The sequence below is a fragment of the Solanum stenotomum genome, chromosome 5 (assembly GCF_019186545.1).
Source record: "Solanum stenotomum isolate F172 chromosome 5, ASM1918654v1, whole genome shotgun sequence".
In the NCBI taxonomy this organism is placed as follows: Eukaryota; Viridiplantae; Streptophyta; class Magnoliopsida; order Solanales; family Solanaceae; genus Solanum; species Solanum stenotomum.
The window spans coordinates 16,359,389-16,377,622 of NC_064286.1; the positions used below are offsets into that span (position 1 = coordinate 16,359,389).

General features: G+C 35.7%; 1 protein-coding gene across 1 annotated transcript; it reads right to left on the minus strand.

Moving 5' to 3' along the window:
• Positions 1–1,763: 1,763 nt before the first annotated feature.
• Positions 1,764–17,917, minus strand: LOC125865223 (probable sodium/metabolite cotransporter BASS1, chloroplastic). Its single transcript, XM_049545431.1, has 7 exons — positions 17,512–17,917; positions 16,181–16,321; positions 12,604–12,759; positions 12,365–12,486; positions 12,056–12,217; positions 11,902–11,962; positions 1,764–2,076 (listed from the first exon to the last, which is right to left on the minus strand). Exons 1-7 carry the CDS (start codon positions 17,869–17,871, stop codon positions 1,888–1,890), a joined length of 1,191 nt encoding a protein of 396 aa, XP_049401388.1. The 5' UTR covers positions 17,872–17,917; the 3' UTR covers positions 1,764–1,887.
• Positions 17,918–18,234: the final 317 nt, after the last annotated feature.

Here is an 18,234-nt window from a genome sequence, read left to right on the forward strand (position 1 = left end):
CAGAAACACACTTCTTTGTTTCTTGACTGATTTTCAAATGTTTTTCCTCTCTGTATTTTTTTTACGTTTCCTCTCTCTGTTTTCACGTTTCACATTCCTTAGGAAAACACTCCCACTAGGAGTCTTTTAAGGAGAGGTTCTGCCTTATCCTTTAAAAGGATTTATCCAATTAATTAATTTGGACAAGGCATGAAACAGATTGGGGCGGGTCCACATGGGCGATCCACGACCCAAAACTTACAGTAAATATGAGCAAAAAAGAAAAAAAAGTGTGAATGAAAAAAAAAGAAAAAGTAAGAGAAAAAAAATTAATTTCTTACGGCTATATTATAATTTATTTTTTGTATTTGTATAAAAAATTTGATTCATCTATGTCAAATTTTACAAAAAAAAATGAGTAGAAAAAAATTGACCGTCAAAATAATAAACTCAAAAAATAATTTTCTTTAAAAAAAAAAAATCCCACTACTTTTCAGTGTCCAAGTGTCAAGTCCCGAGGGCTTGTGTCCGCCGAAAGCTTCCTTTTTTCTTTTTAGTGTTTCCTTGCAATGAACCGAAAGGTGAGAGGCAGGGCTCGGTCTCAAGGTTGAATTTAAATTCACTAGTCAGTCCAACTGCTGTGTAATTAGGGGTGTTCATGGTTAGATTTGGGTTGGTTATTGGTTAAAATAAAAATCATACCAATTTAGTTGGTTTTTAAATTTCAAAAACCAAATGAAAAAATAACCGTCGGTTTGGTCCAGATTTTTTGGTTTTCTCGATAGACACATACACCTAATACATAAACAATCCACAAGAAAATTATTATGGATTCAATTAAGCAATACTAGAGTTATTATTACACGAATAAAGTGATTCAATTAAGAGAAAGTGTGACTATCTAATGTGACGTAGGGTAGGTCAAGATTGAAGTAATAGATTTTGATGGACTTGGTCTTATGTTTTTAATAGTTGGGCTAAAATTAAATGTTGGGCTTGAAAAAAATAATAAAGGTAAGACTTAAGTTAATTAAAATTTAACAAAATATTTATATTTTATTTATGAATAATATATAAATAATTATAAAATTTATATATATAATTTCTCGGTTCGGATAGGTTGTTTTTGCAGTTTTCTTTTAGTAAAATCAAAACCTAACCAAATAGTATCGATTTTCAAATTTAAAACCTAACCTAATCAAACAACACCAAATTCGGTCTTTTTAATCAATTTGGTTTGCATTACAGTTCGTTTGATTTTTTAACCATAACCATAAACAACCCTATGTGTAATAGTAAGAGTATATGTGTCATTTTTGTAATAAAAGAAATATTAGCTTTAAATCGCAAAGTTGCGAGATCGAACCCTTTTCCAAAAAAAAAGAAGTAAATGTCAAGTGTAGTTTGCATCACTTTTTGAAGTGCTGTTATTTCATAATTGTTTTTCCGTTCCATCTTGTTAGAAATTAATTTGAAACCTAAAGCAACAATGAAATTAATTTCTTTAAAAACACACGGTACAATTGTGGGCTTAGAAATAGTTTAACTTTACTGTTTTAATTAGAAGATATTGTTTTAAGTGAATAAATCTTCTTAGGGGAAATTTCAAAAACCCGTAAGACTAGAAACATAATCAGGCTCCTTACTATTACACTTTTAATAAGTGGAATTACTATCCCACAAAATATAGCAAACAACAAATTAAACTTTACAGATAATGTATGTTATCTGACCCCAAAAATAAAATAAAATAATGTATGAACTCTTCATATTATCAATGTAGATAAGCTAAATATGTCATGAACTTGTATTGAACTCAGTTGGACCAGAAATATAAACAGAGAGGAGCAAAGTTACAAAGGTGACGAAAATTGTACCAGAAGGAGAAAATGGTGACCATGAATCTTACTATGATTTATCAGTGGCTTCTGGAGTAATGTTTGAATCAGAAGGGTCAATATATCTCCAAAAGAAACCTAAAGTACTGCCCATTATGTTCATAATGACAGCTGACATTGCAGGAGGTAATGCAACCAATGGTGATGTGAAATGCGCGGTCGCTAAAACCACTCCCAAGGAGGAATTCTGCATGCCAACCTGCAAAACAATTCAAAAAGAAAGTTCAACATCATTGCTGCATAGGTCACAGGAAAAATCAATTTAAGGAGCAGGGAAATGAAAACTAAATCTTTCTCAAAATATGTCTAACGAGGAATCATAAGTTTCTTATCCGTCTTTAAGGTTTTAGTTTTGAAATCAGCGAAAGTGTACATACAAGTGCGGAAATATCAAGTACAAAAGGATGATCACTGCAGATAAATGTCAACATGAGTTAGCAAGTTTCCTTGTAGCAACTTATTGTTAAATATCGTAGTGCAAAATCTGTTTTTCCAACAAAATAACTTCAAACAAATTTCATACAAATAATTAAATATACAAACTGAAGTTAAATAAATTTCGGAAACAAAAAAAATCATATAATAACTAGATGAAAGGAAGAAGAGTCAAGTCCTCTAAATTCACAGAGTTTCCTTAAGAAAATTATTCCCCTCAAGTACCTGAGGTTATGGAAGATGAAAGGAAGAAGAGTCAAGTCCTCTGAATTCACAGAGTTTCCTTAAGGAAATTATTCCCCTCAAGTACCTGAGGTTATGGAATATATCCTCCCAGGATAAAATGACTCACGACAAACAAATAGTGGTACCTCAAATTTGTTGTCCAGCGAACCACTCAATGGCTTGTAATCACACTTGAAGTTTTTGGAAAAGCAGAAACTTTTTTCTTACTATGTAGTGTTTTTCTTCTGGTAAACTTGTTTCAAAACTTATGTCAAAAACTTATTTCAAAACTTATGTCAATATTTGAGAAAGAATCAGATATTTATAGCCTATAGGTGAGCACAATGATTCATGCATGATATGTGAAAAGGTAGCCTAGAAATACGAAAGGTTGCATGAAAATACGAAATGTTGCATTCATCTGTCATGAGTATTACTCATGAATGGAATAACTCCATTCATACTTGCAATAGTTTCACATTTTTAATTCACCAATCTTTATTCTATGTACCATTATCCATTCACAAATTATACAATGAACCCAACAATCCCCCACATGAATGAGAATGGCTATAACGCGAAAGATAGATATACATGGACTAGTGTGTGATTACAAACAAAGACTAGTTACATCAGGATAAGTGGGTTTCCCTTTGAACTTTCCGTAGTTAACTTATATCGGATGCACTCGATCAATCGGTAGATGCGATATCTTTGAACCGTCGAACTTGAATGTACACCTAGAAAATATAAGTCACACAACCAACCTTTTACCATCTATGGTTCTCACGGTTTTGTTCGTTTCAGCCATGAACATTTCCTGGTTTCATGAGAGCTTAGAGAATCGTCCTTTACTAGCATTCTCCTTGAAGCGGCTTCCACTTCACTCCCACATAGGTGATTCCTAAATGTTTACTCCCGTAGAGAAACTATTTGGTCATGCCTTGCCAAACTTAGAAACCATTAAAAAGCTTCAATATAAGCTTTATCCTTGGTTACTAAACATTGTCTTCATCATGAGAATGGGTTAGATTATTTGACAATGTTGGACCGTTAAACACAACTTTGTTTGATCTCTTTGAACCTAGCTCTTGGGATCTCCAGTCTGCTAGGTAGAGTTACCATCATGCTTCACTTGTCCTAGGCCTTAAACCTATCCTCTTAGATGATCTTTCAACTCCCTCTCTAGTTAGGCCTTTTGTAAGTGGATCTAATACATTATCTTTTGACCTTACATAGTCAATTGTGATAATTTCACTAGAGAGTAGTTCTCTAACGATATTATGTCTCCGTTTTATGTGACAAGATTGCAACCTGACTATCACAATGTATGCATACAGGTGCCAATGGTTTAGGCCAATACGAAATATCTTCCAAGAAATTCCGGAGCCATTCATCTTCTTCACCGGCTTTATCTAAAGCGATAAATTTAGATTCCATAGTGGAGCGAGTAATACATGTCTGTTTGGATGATTTTCAAGAGACTGCTCCACCACCAAGAGTAAATACATATTCACTTGTGGATTTTACTTCATCTGATCCGGTGATCCAATTTGCATCACTATATCCTTCAATTACTGCTGGATATTTGTAATAATGCAAAACATAGTTTTGAGTATGTTTTAAATACCCTAAAACTCTCTTCATTGCCATCCAGTGAGTTTGATTGGGATTGCTCGTGTACCGACTCAACTTACTAATAGCACATGCTATATCTGGTCTTGTACAGTTCATGATATACATCAAACTTCCCAACACTCTCGCATAGTCCAATTGTGAGTCACTTTCACCTTTATTCTTTCGAAGTGCAAAACTCATGTCTATTGAAGTCTTGACAATATTGAAATCCAAATACTTGAACTTGTCAAGTACCTTTTCAATATAATGAGACTGTGACAAAGCCAAACCTTGTGGAGTTCGACGAATTTTTATTCCCAATATAACATCTGCCACTCCAAGGTCTTTCATTTCAAATATACTAGTAAGCATTTACTTAGTAGCATTTATGTCAGCTAAGTCTCTACTGATGATTAGCATATCATCCACATCCAAACAAACAATGACCTTATGATTTGGAGTGTCTTTAATGTAAACACATTTGTCACACTCATTAATCTTAAATCCGTTTGCCAACATTGTTTGGTCAAACTTTGCATGCCACTGTTTGGGTGCTTCTTTCGGTCCATAAAGTGCCTTCACAAGTTTGCACACTTTTCTTTCTTTACCAGGAACCACAAACCCCTCGGGTTGTTCCATGTAAATTTCTTCCTCTAACTCACCATTTAAGAAAGCTATTTTTACATCCATTTGATGGATTTCAAGATCATCTACTGCTGCTAATAGTGCAACCAACACCCGAATAGATGTAATCCTTGTCATTGGTGAGTATGTATCAAAGTAATCAAGACCTTCCTTTTGTTTGAAGCCTTTGACTACAAGTTTTGCCTTGTACTTGTCAATAGTCCCATCAACCTTCATTTTCCTTTTAAAGATCCATTTTGATCCAAAAGGCTTATTTCCCGGAGGAAGATCAATCAACTCCCAGGTATGGTTATTCAAGATTGATTCAATCTCACCATTGGCAGCTTCTTTCCAAAGAGATGAATTCGCAGAGGACATTGCTTCTTGGAAGGTTTGAGGCGCATTATCAATGAGAAATGTTACAAAATCTGAACCGAAGGAAGTAGCAATCCTTTGACACTTACTACGCCTTGGATTTTCTTCATTTTGTATATTTTCTTTTGGTTCATCTTGAGGTCATTTAGACCCCCCACTAGACTCTTCATGTCTAACTTTATACGGGTAAATGTGTTCAAAGAATTCAACATTATTTGATTCAATTACCGTATTGTCATGAATATTCAGATGTTCAGATTTATGAACCAAAAATCGACATGCCTTACTATTTATAGCATATACAATAAACACACAGTCCATAGTCTTTGGTCCTATTTTCAACCTTTTGGGTATAGGAACTTGAACTTTTGCTAGACACCCCCACACTTTGAAATATTTCAAGTTGGGTTTCTTTCCTTTCCATTTTTCATACGGAATAGATTGTGTCTTGCTATGTGGCACTCTATTGAGTATTTGATTTGCTGTAAGGATAGCTTCCCCCCACAAGTTTTGTGGTAAACCTAAACTTATAAGTAAGGCATTATCATTTCCTTCAAAGTTCAATTTTTTCTTTCTGCAATCCCATTGGATTGTGGTGAATAAGGGGCAGTCGTTTGATGGATAATTCCATTTTCCAAACATATTTCCGCAAATGGAGATTCATATTCTCCACCCTTATCACTTCTTATCATTTTTATCTTTTTATCCAATTGAATTTCAACTTCAGTTTTGTATTGCCTAAATGCTTCAATTGCTTCATGCTTACTTGATAACAAATAAACATAACAATATCTAGTGCAATCATCAATAAAAATTATGAAATACTTTTCCCACCACGCGTTGGTGTTGATTTCATATCACAAATGTCCGTGTGAGTCAAATCTAAAGGATTGGAATTCCTTTCAACAGATTTATAAGGATGCTTAGCAAACTTAACTTCCACACATATTTGACATTGTGTTTTATTGCACTCAAAATTAGGCAATACTGCCAAACTAATCAGTTTTCGCAAGGTCTTATAATTGACATGTCCCAAACCTTCATGCCATAAACCACTGACTCAAGCAATATTCATTGCACCAATTTTCAATGTCGTATGAGCCATGACTTCAATTTCATTAGTCATCTTGCTCAAATTTGACAAGTACACTTAGTGTCTTCAAATAAAGACTTGATCTTTATTTCCAGTTTGTTTCTAGTTTAATGATGAAGTTTATAACTCTCAATCATTAACCGAATGAACTTTGATTTTCTGACGAACTTTTTAGGTTCTCCAAGTCAGTATCAAGTTCAAACAGAGCATAAAACCACAAAAGGTTTTAATCTCCAGAAACCAATTATAAATAAAGTATTGTCATATATTTCTTATTAAAGTTCCAATAAACAATTACACAATAAGATAATCATAATTTCCTTAAGATTATTAAGTATCGTAGTGCAAAATCTATTTTTCCACCAAAATAACTTCAAACAAATTTCATACAAATAATGAAATATACAATATGAAGTTAAATAAATTTCGGAAACAAAAAAAATCATATAATAACAAGATGAGCAACAGAGAAAACAACGGATATCGAGGTTTACAAGGAAGGGGTACAAGAAAAGGACAACAATCACATGGCTAGTGGAAGTGGCCCCCCTGAGCACACTTTAAATCTGAATAAAACACAAGCCCATCTCACACAACTTTTGGGCCTTTCTAGCAAGCCCAAAACTGCTATGTTCACTGAGCCTTTTTCTGATTTCATCAACTCAAATTGGGGAGAAGCAAAACATCCTTTTAAGCACTCTATAATGGATTGGGAACTGGGAAAACACATGCAAATGGAAGAAGGAGAACCAAAAACCAGAAATCAGAGAATCGAGGAGGCTCAGGCAGAGGACATGACTCAAGAAGAAGATAACATAGCTTTTGAAGGGGAGACAAATAGTTACTGTATGAGCGGGGGAGATTCTTCCTTTCTAGAAAGTTTGAGAATCAGCTGGTCACTTACAATGAACTAGAACCATTGAGCATCGAAGAAAATCTCACAGAAGAGATGATAGAGATAAGGGCTACAATCTGGGTACACCTTAATGTGATCAAATTAGGGTAAGCCTTTGGAGCAGCTATCAAGGGATGTGTAAAAGAGGCTTATGCTTTGTGCATGAAGCTGGATCAAAAGAGATATTTGGAGAGACATGCAGGAAAGGGTAAATCCTCAAATAACAACAATAACACAATTCCAAAAGAAAGAGGGGGGGGGGTGGTAAGGAATCTGATTAATCAATGGAGTGCAGATGCGTATATTTTGGTAGAAACAAAGTTGGGGGGAAATATAGATAGACTCATACATGGTATCTGGGACAATAGATGGGTGGGAGAGATACATTTAGAGGCAGATTATAGCCCGGGGAGGGGATAATTATTTTATGGGACATGAGAGTTTGGAAAGGGGAAATGGTAGAACATGGCAACCAAAGCATAACTTGTAAAATGTCTGGGGAAAATTCTGATTTTTTTTGGTTTGTAACAATAGTGTATGCTGATTGTAAAAGAGTGGAAAGAAGAGAGTTATGGGGGGAGCTATATTCAGCGGGGGGAAGGTGTGCAGGACCTTGGGTGGTGATTTTAATGTAATAAGATACCCCAATGAAAGAACTGTTTCAGAATAAATAGAGCAATTTCTGAGTTCTCTAAATGCATTGAAGAGATGGAGCTTGTGGATCCTCCTTTATTTGGAGGATCTTATACTTGGAGAAGGGGGGAGAATCATAGAAGTGCCTCAAGAATCGATAGATTCTTATACTCTTTATCATGGGAAGAGCAATTTACTCTCATCAAACAGGCAGTATTACCAAAGATAGGATCTGACCACAACCCAATCATGCTATCTTGTGGAGTGCTGAACTTCAAGAAAAAATACTTCAAGTTTGAAAGTTGGTGGCTGAGGGTAGAAGGGTTCAAAGAAAAGGTACAACAATGGTGGGGAGCTTTTGTTGTTAAGGGGAGCCCTGACTATATTTTAGCTGAGAAACTGAAGATGCTAAACGAAAAGTTAAAAGAGTGGAGTAGAAACAACAGGGGCAACTGGAAACAAAGAAAAAGTGACATTTTAAACCAGCTTGCAGCTTTGGAAGCAATCCAGGAACAAAGAGCTCTCACAGATGATGAGGCAATGCAAAAATCAAAGTTGGCTTTAGAGTTTGAAGAAGTTGCAAGAAATGAGGAGATAGCTTGGAGACAAAGATCAAGAATACAATGGTTGAAACAGGGAGACAAAAATACAAAATACTTCCATAGGATAGCTACAACTCACAAAAGGGTAAACTCCATAGATAACTTGAAGGTGGATGGTATGGAGGTCACAGATGTAGAGGAGATCAAAGAAGCTATTCAAAATTACTACAAGAACCTGTATAAGGAGGCAGAAGAGTGGAGGCCAGAATTAGTGTTACATGAAGCTACAAGGATATCTGCAGAAGAACAGGAGGAGCTACAAAAACAATTTGAAGAGGATGAAATCTTAGAAGACATTAAATTGTGTGCTATGGAGAAGGCACCAGGGCCGGATGGATTTCCTATGTCCTTTTATTTGGCTTTTTGGGAACTTATAAAGGAGGACATCCTGAAGACTCTCCAATATTTTTATGAATATCAGAAGTTTGAGAAAGCCTCAATGCAACATTCATAGCCTTGATCCCAAAGAAGGTTGGAGCTTCAAAGTTGAAAGATTTTAGACCTATAAGTCTCATAGGTGGAGTATATAAGATTGTGGCAAAGATATTGGCTGAAAGACTCAAGAAGATGGTTAACAATTTAGTTAACAAGCATCAGATGACATTTATAAAAGGAAGACAGATCATGGATGCATCCCTAATTGCTAGTGAGTGTGTGGACTCAAGACTTAAAGGGGCAGAATCAGGCGTCATGTGTAAGATAGACATAGAAAAAGCCTATGATCATGTCAATTGGAGATTCTTGTTGAATACTCTCAGCCAAATGGGCTTTGGTGAGAAATGGTTGAAATGGATTGACTTTTGCATTAAAACTGTCAAGTTCTCTGTTTTGGTGAATGGTGAACCTGTAGGTGTTTTTGGTTCTAAAAGGGGTCTTAGACAAGGTGACCCTCTGTCTCCTTTCCTTTTCCTGTTTATACTAGCAATGGAGGGATTTGATAGCATGATGAGGATAACATTACAAAATAGATGGATTAAAGGGTTTGAGATAGGAAATAGCAGAGGGGAAATAATGGAGGTATGTCACCTACAGTATGACACAATGATATTTTGTGAGCCAAAGATTGAACAGATAGGTTACATCAGAATGATTTCGACTATTTTTGAAGCTTCTTCTGGCTTGAAAGTTAACTGGGGAAAAACCAGTTTGTTCCCGATAAAAGAGGTGCCAGATATCCAAAATCTTGCAATCATTTTAGGGTGCAAAGTTGAAAATATGCCAACTACATACCTTGGTATACCTCTGGGCAGTGAACACAAGGCAGGGGAAATTTGGGATGTAATACTAGAGAAAACTGAAAAATGATTGGCTAGGTGGAAGGCACAGTACATATCACTATGAGGGAGGCCCATCCTTAACAAACTCTGTTCTTGATGCACTTCCTATGTATGTAATGTCTCTATTTCCCATACCTCCCAAAGTAATGAAAAAGCTGGACATACTTAGGAGGGATTTTCTGTGGCATGGCTGTAAAGAGGGCAAATGATATAAACTAGTCAATTGGTAGACAACAATGCACAGTAGAGAACAAGGTGTCTTGGGCATCAGAAATCTAAGAGCACAGAACAATAGTTTATTGATGAAATGGCTCTAGAGATACAATGGGGAGGATCATGCATTATGGAGGGAGGTAATTAGACACAAGTTTGGTGAACTCAACCCATGGTGTACCAAATGTAAGCACTAATACATATGGAGTTGGAGTCTGGAAGACATTAGAGCTCTATGGCCCAAACTGGACGGGAACTTGCAGAAGAGAGTTGGAGATGGGAAAAGAATAAAATTCTGGAAGGATGCTTGGAAGGAGCAAAGTCCATTAATGGAGATTTTTCCAGACCTGTTTATTCTAAGCAACAACCCAGATGACACCATTTATGATATGTGGAGTGCACAAGGATGGAACTTATTCTTCAGGAGATTGCTAAATGAATGGGAGATCAATAGAGTAGCCAATTTGCTAAATAGGATTGATGATTTCAATGGTACTACTGCTGAACTAGATACATTAAGATGGAAACACAATATTGATGGGTAATTCTTTGTTAAAAGGGTTTATAAAATGGAAGAAAGGGTACAGTGTAGAGGGCAACCAAAAATATGGAGAAACTTATAGAATAGTCCATCCCCAACCAAGGTAAAATGCTTTACTTGGTTGGTGGTTAAAAGAGCATGCCTGACACAAGAAGTTTTGAAGAAAAAAGGGGCCATCATAGTTTCCAGGTGCTTCTTATGCAATGAGACAAATGAAACAAACAATCATCTATTTTTGCACTGCACCTTTACAGCACAACTTTGGTCTCTATTACTCAACATAACAAAGACAAGCTAGACTATGCCGGAGCATACTGCAGATTTGCTTAGTTGCTGGATGAAAAGAGGAGGCAGCAAAAGTCAAAAGAAGTGGTGGAGGATCATCCCACAATGCATCTGGTGGATAGTTTGGAGAAAGAGAAATGGGAGGTGTTATGAAGATAGATCCAATTCCATCCAGAAAGTTAAATGGAATTGTATAGTATCTTTCTACTTTTGGTGTAAAGAAGTAGGTTTAGAGGATATAGATCAGTTTGTAGATTTATTAAGATCTCTGTAAGTATCTTGTTTTCTAGTTGCTGTTTTTTTTTATCTAACACTTTTTGATGGTGTCCAGCATGTCCTTAATGCTGAGGAATACACATTTACAAGTTTCAATAAAAAAAGAAGAGTCAAGTCCTCTGAATTGACAGAGTTTCCTTAAGGAAATTATTCCCCTCAAGTACCCGAGGTTATGGAATATATCCTCCCAGGATAAAATGACTCAAATGACTCACGACAAACAAATAGTGGTACCTCAAATTTTTTGTCCAGCGAACCACTCAATGGCTTGTAATCACACTTGAAGTTTTTGGAAAAGCAGAAACTTTTTTCTTACTATGTAGTGTTTTTCTTCTTGTAAACTTGTTTCAAAACTTATGTCAAAAACTTATTTCAAAACTTATGTCAATATCTGAGAAAGAATCAGATATTTATAGCGTATAGGTGAGCACAATGATTCATGCATGATATGCGAAAAGGTAGCCTAGAAATACAAAAGGTTGTATGAAAAAACAAAATGTTGCATTCATGAATGGAATAACTCCATTCATACTTGTAGCACTTTCATATTTTTAATTCATCAATCTTTATTCTATGTACCATTATCCATTCACACATTATAAAATGAACCCAACACTTGTGTCATGTCAAAAAATTGCTTATGCCCTCAGAACTGGAAGCCATCGTCTACCTTTCTGAATATAATATTTCATATTTGCCTCAATGGAAAATGCTCTATTTCAGATGACAAAACATTAAATATTACAACCTCCATTGCTAACTAAATGTCGGCATGACTAAACGGTGCAATACCTGCTGACTCTTAAATAACTCATACACAGAAAGGTTCAAAAGTTGTAACATACAAATATCTACATAGATTAAACTTATCTAGACTAAAAATTCCAAGCACAGGGAGGTTTTATCCCATTAGGTGAATAATCAAGTACGTACCTCGATGGATATGGCACGTCTCTGAGGTTCAGCAAGACCGACTAAGGTGGCTGACAGGTACCTGCCAAAGGTCCTTATCACAATACAATTCCTATGGGATGCTGAAATTAGGGACAAATTTACCTGAGTGTAACAAAAAGGGGTATGTTCTTACCCTACAAAGAATCCAGCAAAATGCAGCAAAAGCACAGCAACCACTACAGCCCCAAATTCACTTGCGAATATTGCTTGAACCCGATTAAATAGCGATAAATCAGAGGAAACTGACAAACCAACCATTGAAGATCTCAGACGAACAACATTTTCTGAAAATACACTGATATAAGAGAGAAAAGAATTAGGAAATAAAGAAACAAAAAAATGACAGTTGAGAGCAACAAGCATCAAGGTGATAATTTATTTTTTTGAAATTGGTAACTGTCAAGCATAAAGGTGATAATGACAAAGTTTCAACATCTGAAACCTGCAAGCAAGAAGTGATGAAGTTAAGACTGCTAGAAGGGGAGCGAACGGTGCAACAACTTTCACTGCTCTTGGAAATTTTCTCTGCAGATAAGAACCTAGGAGAATCGGAGCAACCACCACCTACAAAGAGTATCACGAAAAGTTTTTTCAAAATAAATCACTGAAAAACAGATACAACTTATTTGATGAATCAAAATGTAAGAATTGTAGAAAACAATACATTGAAAACAAACTAACTTGTAGCGTGCTGATGGAAAGCTTAATCGCATCCACAGGAACATATGTGCCTGCCAGAATCATTGTCAAAAGGGGAGTGAGAACAACTGCTCCAAGTGTGGTACACAGTGTCATCACTACTGATAATGGTACATCTCCTTGTGCAATTAAGGTTACCTGTAATACTATCAGAAAGCAAAAATGAACTTTGCAGTAAGCCTCTGGATTTTCTGTTCCGTAGACTATGTTATCTGAATGTATAAAAGTAAATTCAAACATTATATTTTTCCATTAATCTAACAATTCTTGGGCATGTTGATAAGGATATTATTGTAAATATAATTTAAAGAGTTATGTACTTGTAATTGCCTTATAAATAGCACACGTTCAGGCCCTTGCTATTCACGCAGGCCTTGGTTTATTTTCTCCAATCTCTCTGTAACTTAAACTTCAACTTGGTATCAAGAGCACCATGGTTTCCCAAACTACTTCCGATACAACTTCTTCCCCTTCTATCTCTATATCTCCTAAAAACAAGTCTATAACTTCTCCTAGGACTCTAACTTCCTCATGTTCAAATAATCAGTTTTCTCAACCAGCTACCCACGTACATGTTGTACGCAGTTCTCCTATTTTATCTCCAACGCCTTCTCGTGCATAATTCACGTATTCTAACTACTCTTCCTTTATCCACACAAAATCAACAACCTCTTTCTCGTGACACTACCTCCACTACAGATCCTGTTATGCGTCATTCTCGCCAAGATGTATCATCTTCTTCTAATCTAATTTCTTCTCCAGCTTTAGATCCTAATCACTCAGATAGCCGTGCCCATGTCATGGTTACTTGTTTGATGAACGGGTCACTAAAGCCACGTGTTTTCCCCTCACTTAATGTCTCTGTTTCCACTGCACCGGTTGAGCCAACATGCTTCACACAAGCATCCAAAGACTCTAAGTGGCTTAATGCAATGAGTGAAGAGTTTAATGCTCTCGTCCAAAATCATACATGGACATTAGTTCCTCCACCTCCCAATGTGAATATAGTAGGAAATAAATGGGTATATCAGATTAAGTATGGTCCTACTGGCTCTATAGACCGCTTCAAAGCTCATTTGGTTGCACAGGGCTTTTCTCAACTGCCAGGTTTAGATTATACAGAAAATTTTGCTCCTGTGATCAAGTTAAGCACTGTTCGTGTAGTGTTATCTTTGGCTCTTCTTAATAATTGGTGTATGCATCAATTAGATGTATCTAATGCCTTTATACATGGGGAGCTAAATGAAGATGTTTATATGCGGCAACCCAAAGGTTTTGAACATTATGATTATCCACAACATGTGTGTAAGCTAAGTCGTGCCATTTATGGGTTGAAACAATCACCTAGAGCGTGGTTTACCCGACTTGCAACTTATCTTTTGGACCTTGATTTTAAGAAATCTACTTCCGATCACAACATGTTCACTTTTCGACAGGACAGTTCTACTTTGATACTTCTTATTTATGTTGACGACATTGTTGTTTTTGGATCCTCACAGTGGTTTGTTTCTGATTTTATCAAATCCATGAAAGCTGAATTTGCAATGAAAGATCTTGGTTCCCTTCATTACTTTTTAGGTGTGGAGATAGTTCACAATACTTCTGGGGCTCTTCTCCTGCAACGGAAATATATATCGGACCTTTTGCATCAATTTGATTTGGCCGAAGTTAAGCCTGTCAGAACTCCTCTTTATGGTAAGCTTGATTGGCATTCTATGGACACTCAACTTCTTGATGATCCTTCGCTGTATCGTCAGATGGTCGGCAGTCTTCAATATTTATCCTTCACACGCCCGTATGTACAATATGCTGTGAATATGGCTTCTCAATTCTGCATCAACCTCCTCTTATTCATCTTCAAGCCGTTAAGCGAATCTTCCGCTATCTTAAAGGCACTCCTGCTCATGGGTGACCTTACGGTTTCTCATGTTTCCACATCACAACAGCTTGCAGATGTTTTTACGAAAGGTGTCTCTATTACAAAATTCAAGGAGTTTCGGTGACAATCTTCATGTTCTTTTCTCCACTTCAGATTGAGGGAGGGTGATAAGGATATTATTGTAAATATAATTTAAAGAGTTATGTAGTTGTAATTGCCTTATAAATAGCACATGTTCAGGCCCTTGCTATTCACAGAGGCCTTGGTTTATTTTCTTCAATCTCTTTGTAACTTAAACTTCAACTCATGTTATAAAATTGTTGCAATCAAATGACCAAAAATTCCAGACTGTAGGTGCTCTAACTGAAATTAAGCTTTAGCAAGAAGGGAAGGAATGTGGTAACAGAAAACGGACAATGCTTCTAAGGGTCTTGATATGTGATAAATGTCGTAGAAAAAAGCACCATATTTTCAATACATATTTCCAATTTTATCATATGGCAATTTGCCAGTCATGACACCATACCATGTGAGAAATCACTCTTTTATTCTAAAGATGGTCAATATCCTCTCTCCTTATCTTTTCAGGTTTTCTTTTTGCTATGGGTTCTGTAATGCTGCTAAAATGAATTACTATTAACCGGGGCATCAAAAGTCAATTTTTTTTGTTTATTTTCCTAAAAAGCAAGGTTGAGAGATCTAATACTTTAAGACGGCAGATTGGCAGAGCTAATTCAAATGATATCGTTAATTGCACTGTACTATCGAACTATATACCTCAATCATTTACTAGCTACCCATCTAGTGGTGCAACAACAACAACAACATGCCTAGTGAAATCCCAGAAGTGGACTCTGGGGAGGGTAGTGTGTACACAGACCTTACCCACCTAGTGGTGCAGCAAGTTAAAAAGCCAAACTAAGCACATGCATGTACATAATAAAGTTCGCGGTTGTCTGTGTCCTTTACCACTAGCTTAGGACTGATTATGTTTAACGGCAGTAAATTTGACTATAAAGGTACAGATCCAAAGCGGCACATGTGATGCAACACAACAGAAAATCATCTGCAAGATGTTAAGCATAAAGTGATTAAAGGGAGAAAAATGAGAAACTAATCATAAAGGACATGCTTTTACCAAGTTAAAATGGTGCCAAAACAAGGAAGGACTCTATTTATGTATACATAGATGTATTTGTAGGTTTGAGAGTAACTCAACTAGTTTAGTCCGATCTAAATAGAATCGAACCTAAAAGTTATATAACAAAACACTAAAACTCCATCAATGGAAATATATTATAGGTTAAGTTGGCTATTCATTGTTATTTGTCGAGGCCCAAGGGCGTAAACTAAATGTAGATCTAGGATCACGGTCAATTTCTATTCATCAGAATCAGTTAGAGCAATGCTGGCTCATGCAAGATTAACCAATATTCTGAAACCACATGAAAGAAGTAGAAGAAAGCTATCTTTAGCACTCTGCTCAGTGGAAATTCACGACAGATAGATTCAGATTTACACAATCAGGGATTGAAAGATCTGTAAGGATAAAGGATTGCAAAAATGTGTGCATTTCCTACTGAAATTCATGCCTTAACAATTTAAACGCATTTTTAAAAGAAATTAAGCCTGATGTACTAGCTTAATAAGGATAATAACACAGGAGAGAGTCATTCTTACCACATTGGATGCAGTACCCCCAGGGCAACAAGCAAGCAATATTAGACCAACGGAAACTGAAGGAGAAAGAGCCAAATATTTGCTAACTATCACTCCAAAGGCTGGCATAATTGTATATTGAGCAGCACAACCAAAAAGAATCTGAAAGATGGAAGAACATAGATTTTCAGCCCACATAGTTATACTTTGTTTCAATCTTTTGAAACTTAGCATAGAAAATATCCCTTTCATTTTCGTTAGTCTTTCAACAAGAAGTGGGAATCTTATTTCAGACATTATGATTGGAAGGGAGTAATAACCCAAAGAATAGGAAAAAAATTGTAATATCTACAACTACAAGGAGCATAACAGAAGGCGCAAGATTACATAATGGACAGGTAAAGAATTCTATTTTTCGTTTTTTTTGAATTTAGTGCTTGGAGCATAATCAATTAACGGTTTACTCTTCTGCTCATTGATATCCTTCTTATATGACTAGACCACTCTCTAGCAACATATGAATAAAATTCAACTAAATATAAGCAATAGGATGTGTTTGTAACAATTATTGAAGTCATTCAGTGACATTAATTGTGTAATAGCAATCTTAAGAACAAATTGGAATAACGGAGTAGCAAGTTAGAAGTATTACTTTTAAGTGCAGTAAATTAAACACTTAGAAAAATGGCAGGAAAATCTTCGCCATCCTGCCAACATTTACATGTTAAATTATTCAATCAGAATCAAAAACAATTCTAGCACCCAAGGATGTGACCTTTGAAGTGGGTGAAAATCATAAGAGACCAGCTCGGTGAAAGTTTGCACTACCTACACAATGCAGGAGCAACATGACACTGAATTTCATCAATATATAAGAGCCTGTTTACAGCTTATAAGGCAAAACTTGTGACTTTTAACTTTTTTTGTTATTTTGGCTAAAAAAAAGTTATACATATATATACTTTAACTTGACTTGAAATGACATTTATATCCTCCAACTTTGGGTGTGCATAAATAGACACTTAAATTTGTATAAAATGAATAAGTAGACACACATGTCCGACGTGACATAATATACATAGAACGCCACATAAGGTACAAAATTGCCATACTGATATAGGAGGACATATAGAACAAATGTGTCTATTTGTCAATTTTATACAAGTTTAAGTGTATATTTGTGCACACCCAAAGATTTTTACAGACTGAAGTCAAGTTAAGGGTTTTGTATATCATTATTCAAATGCTACAGGAGTGGTTAAAAGTTAAAACACTTCAAATAAGCCGAACCAAACAATAATTGGACAACAATTAAATTCTCAATGGAAGGAGAAGAAGAGGCATAAACTCACAGAAAGAGGCTTTTGCAAGAACAAGTTAAGCAAATCTTTGAGCTCCAAAGTGAGACCCATTGCTAACATTATAAAGCCAAGAGCTAAACTATATGAAGTTGGACCTGCATTAACAAACCATGAAAAAGTGGATGGTCTCAAACAAGCAACAACTCCGCCAACAGTTACATAGACAGGGTAAAGACTAGCAGCAGTTGATATCCATTCTTCCCATCTAGATTTCGCTGCCACATGAAGACGACTATGAGAATTTTCTTCAACACAATTGACACGCAACTTAGACATTTTTGGCCTTGATGAAATCATGGGGTTATTAAAGGGGTATGAAGTGAGTGGAGAGAAGCAAAGAGATAGCGCCATTCTTCTATTGAACCAACAGTCCAAGCTTTTCTCAATAATTTGGCAGATTCTTCTGATTTTAATAGTTGATGACATGAGAAAATTAAATGAATGCCTCAATTAAGTTTGAGTTTTGTTTTTGGTGACATTTGACCAAGAAATGATCAAATTACTTTAAAATATAATTAAGTAGATTTGGGACTAAATAAACATTTTCAAAATTCTCTTATCTTTTATAAAATACAAAAAAACACTTTATTTTTCAACTTTTATAATTCTATCCAAACCATTTAAAAAGAAAAAAAAAATAGAATTTTCTCTTCTTCTTCTCCCAACGTTCTCTCTTCTCTTCTTTTTCTTCCTTGGAAAATTCGAAAATCCGAC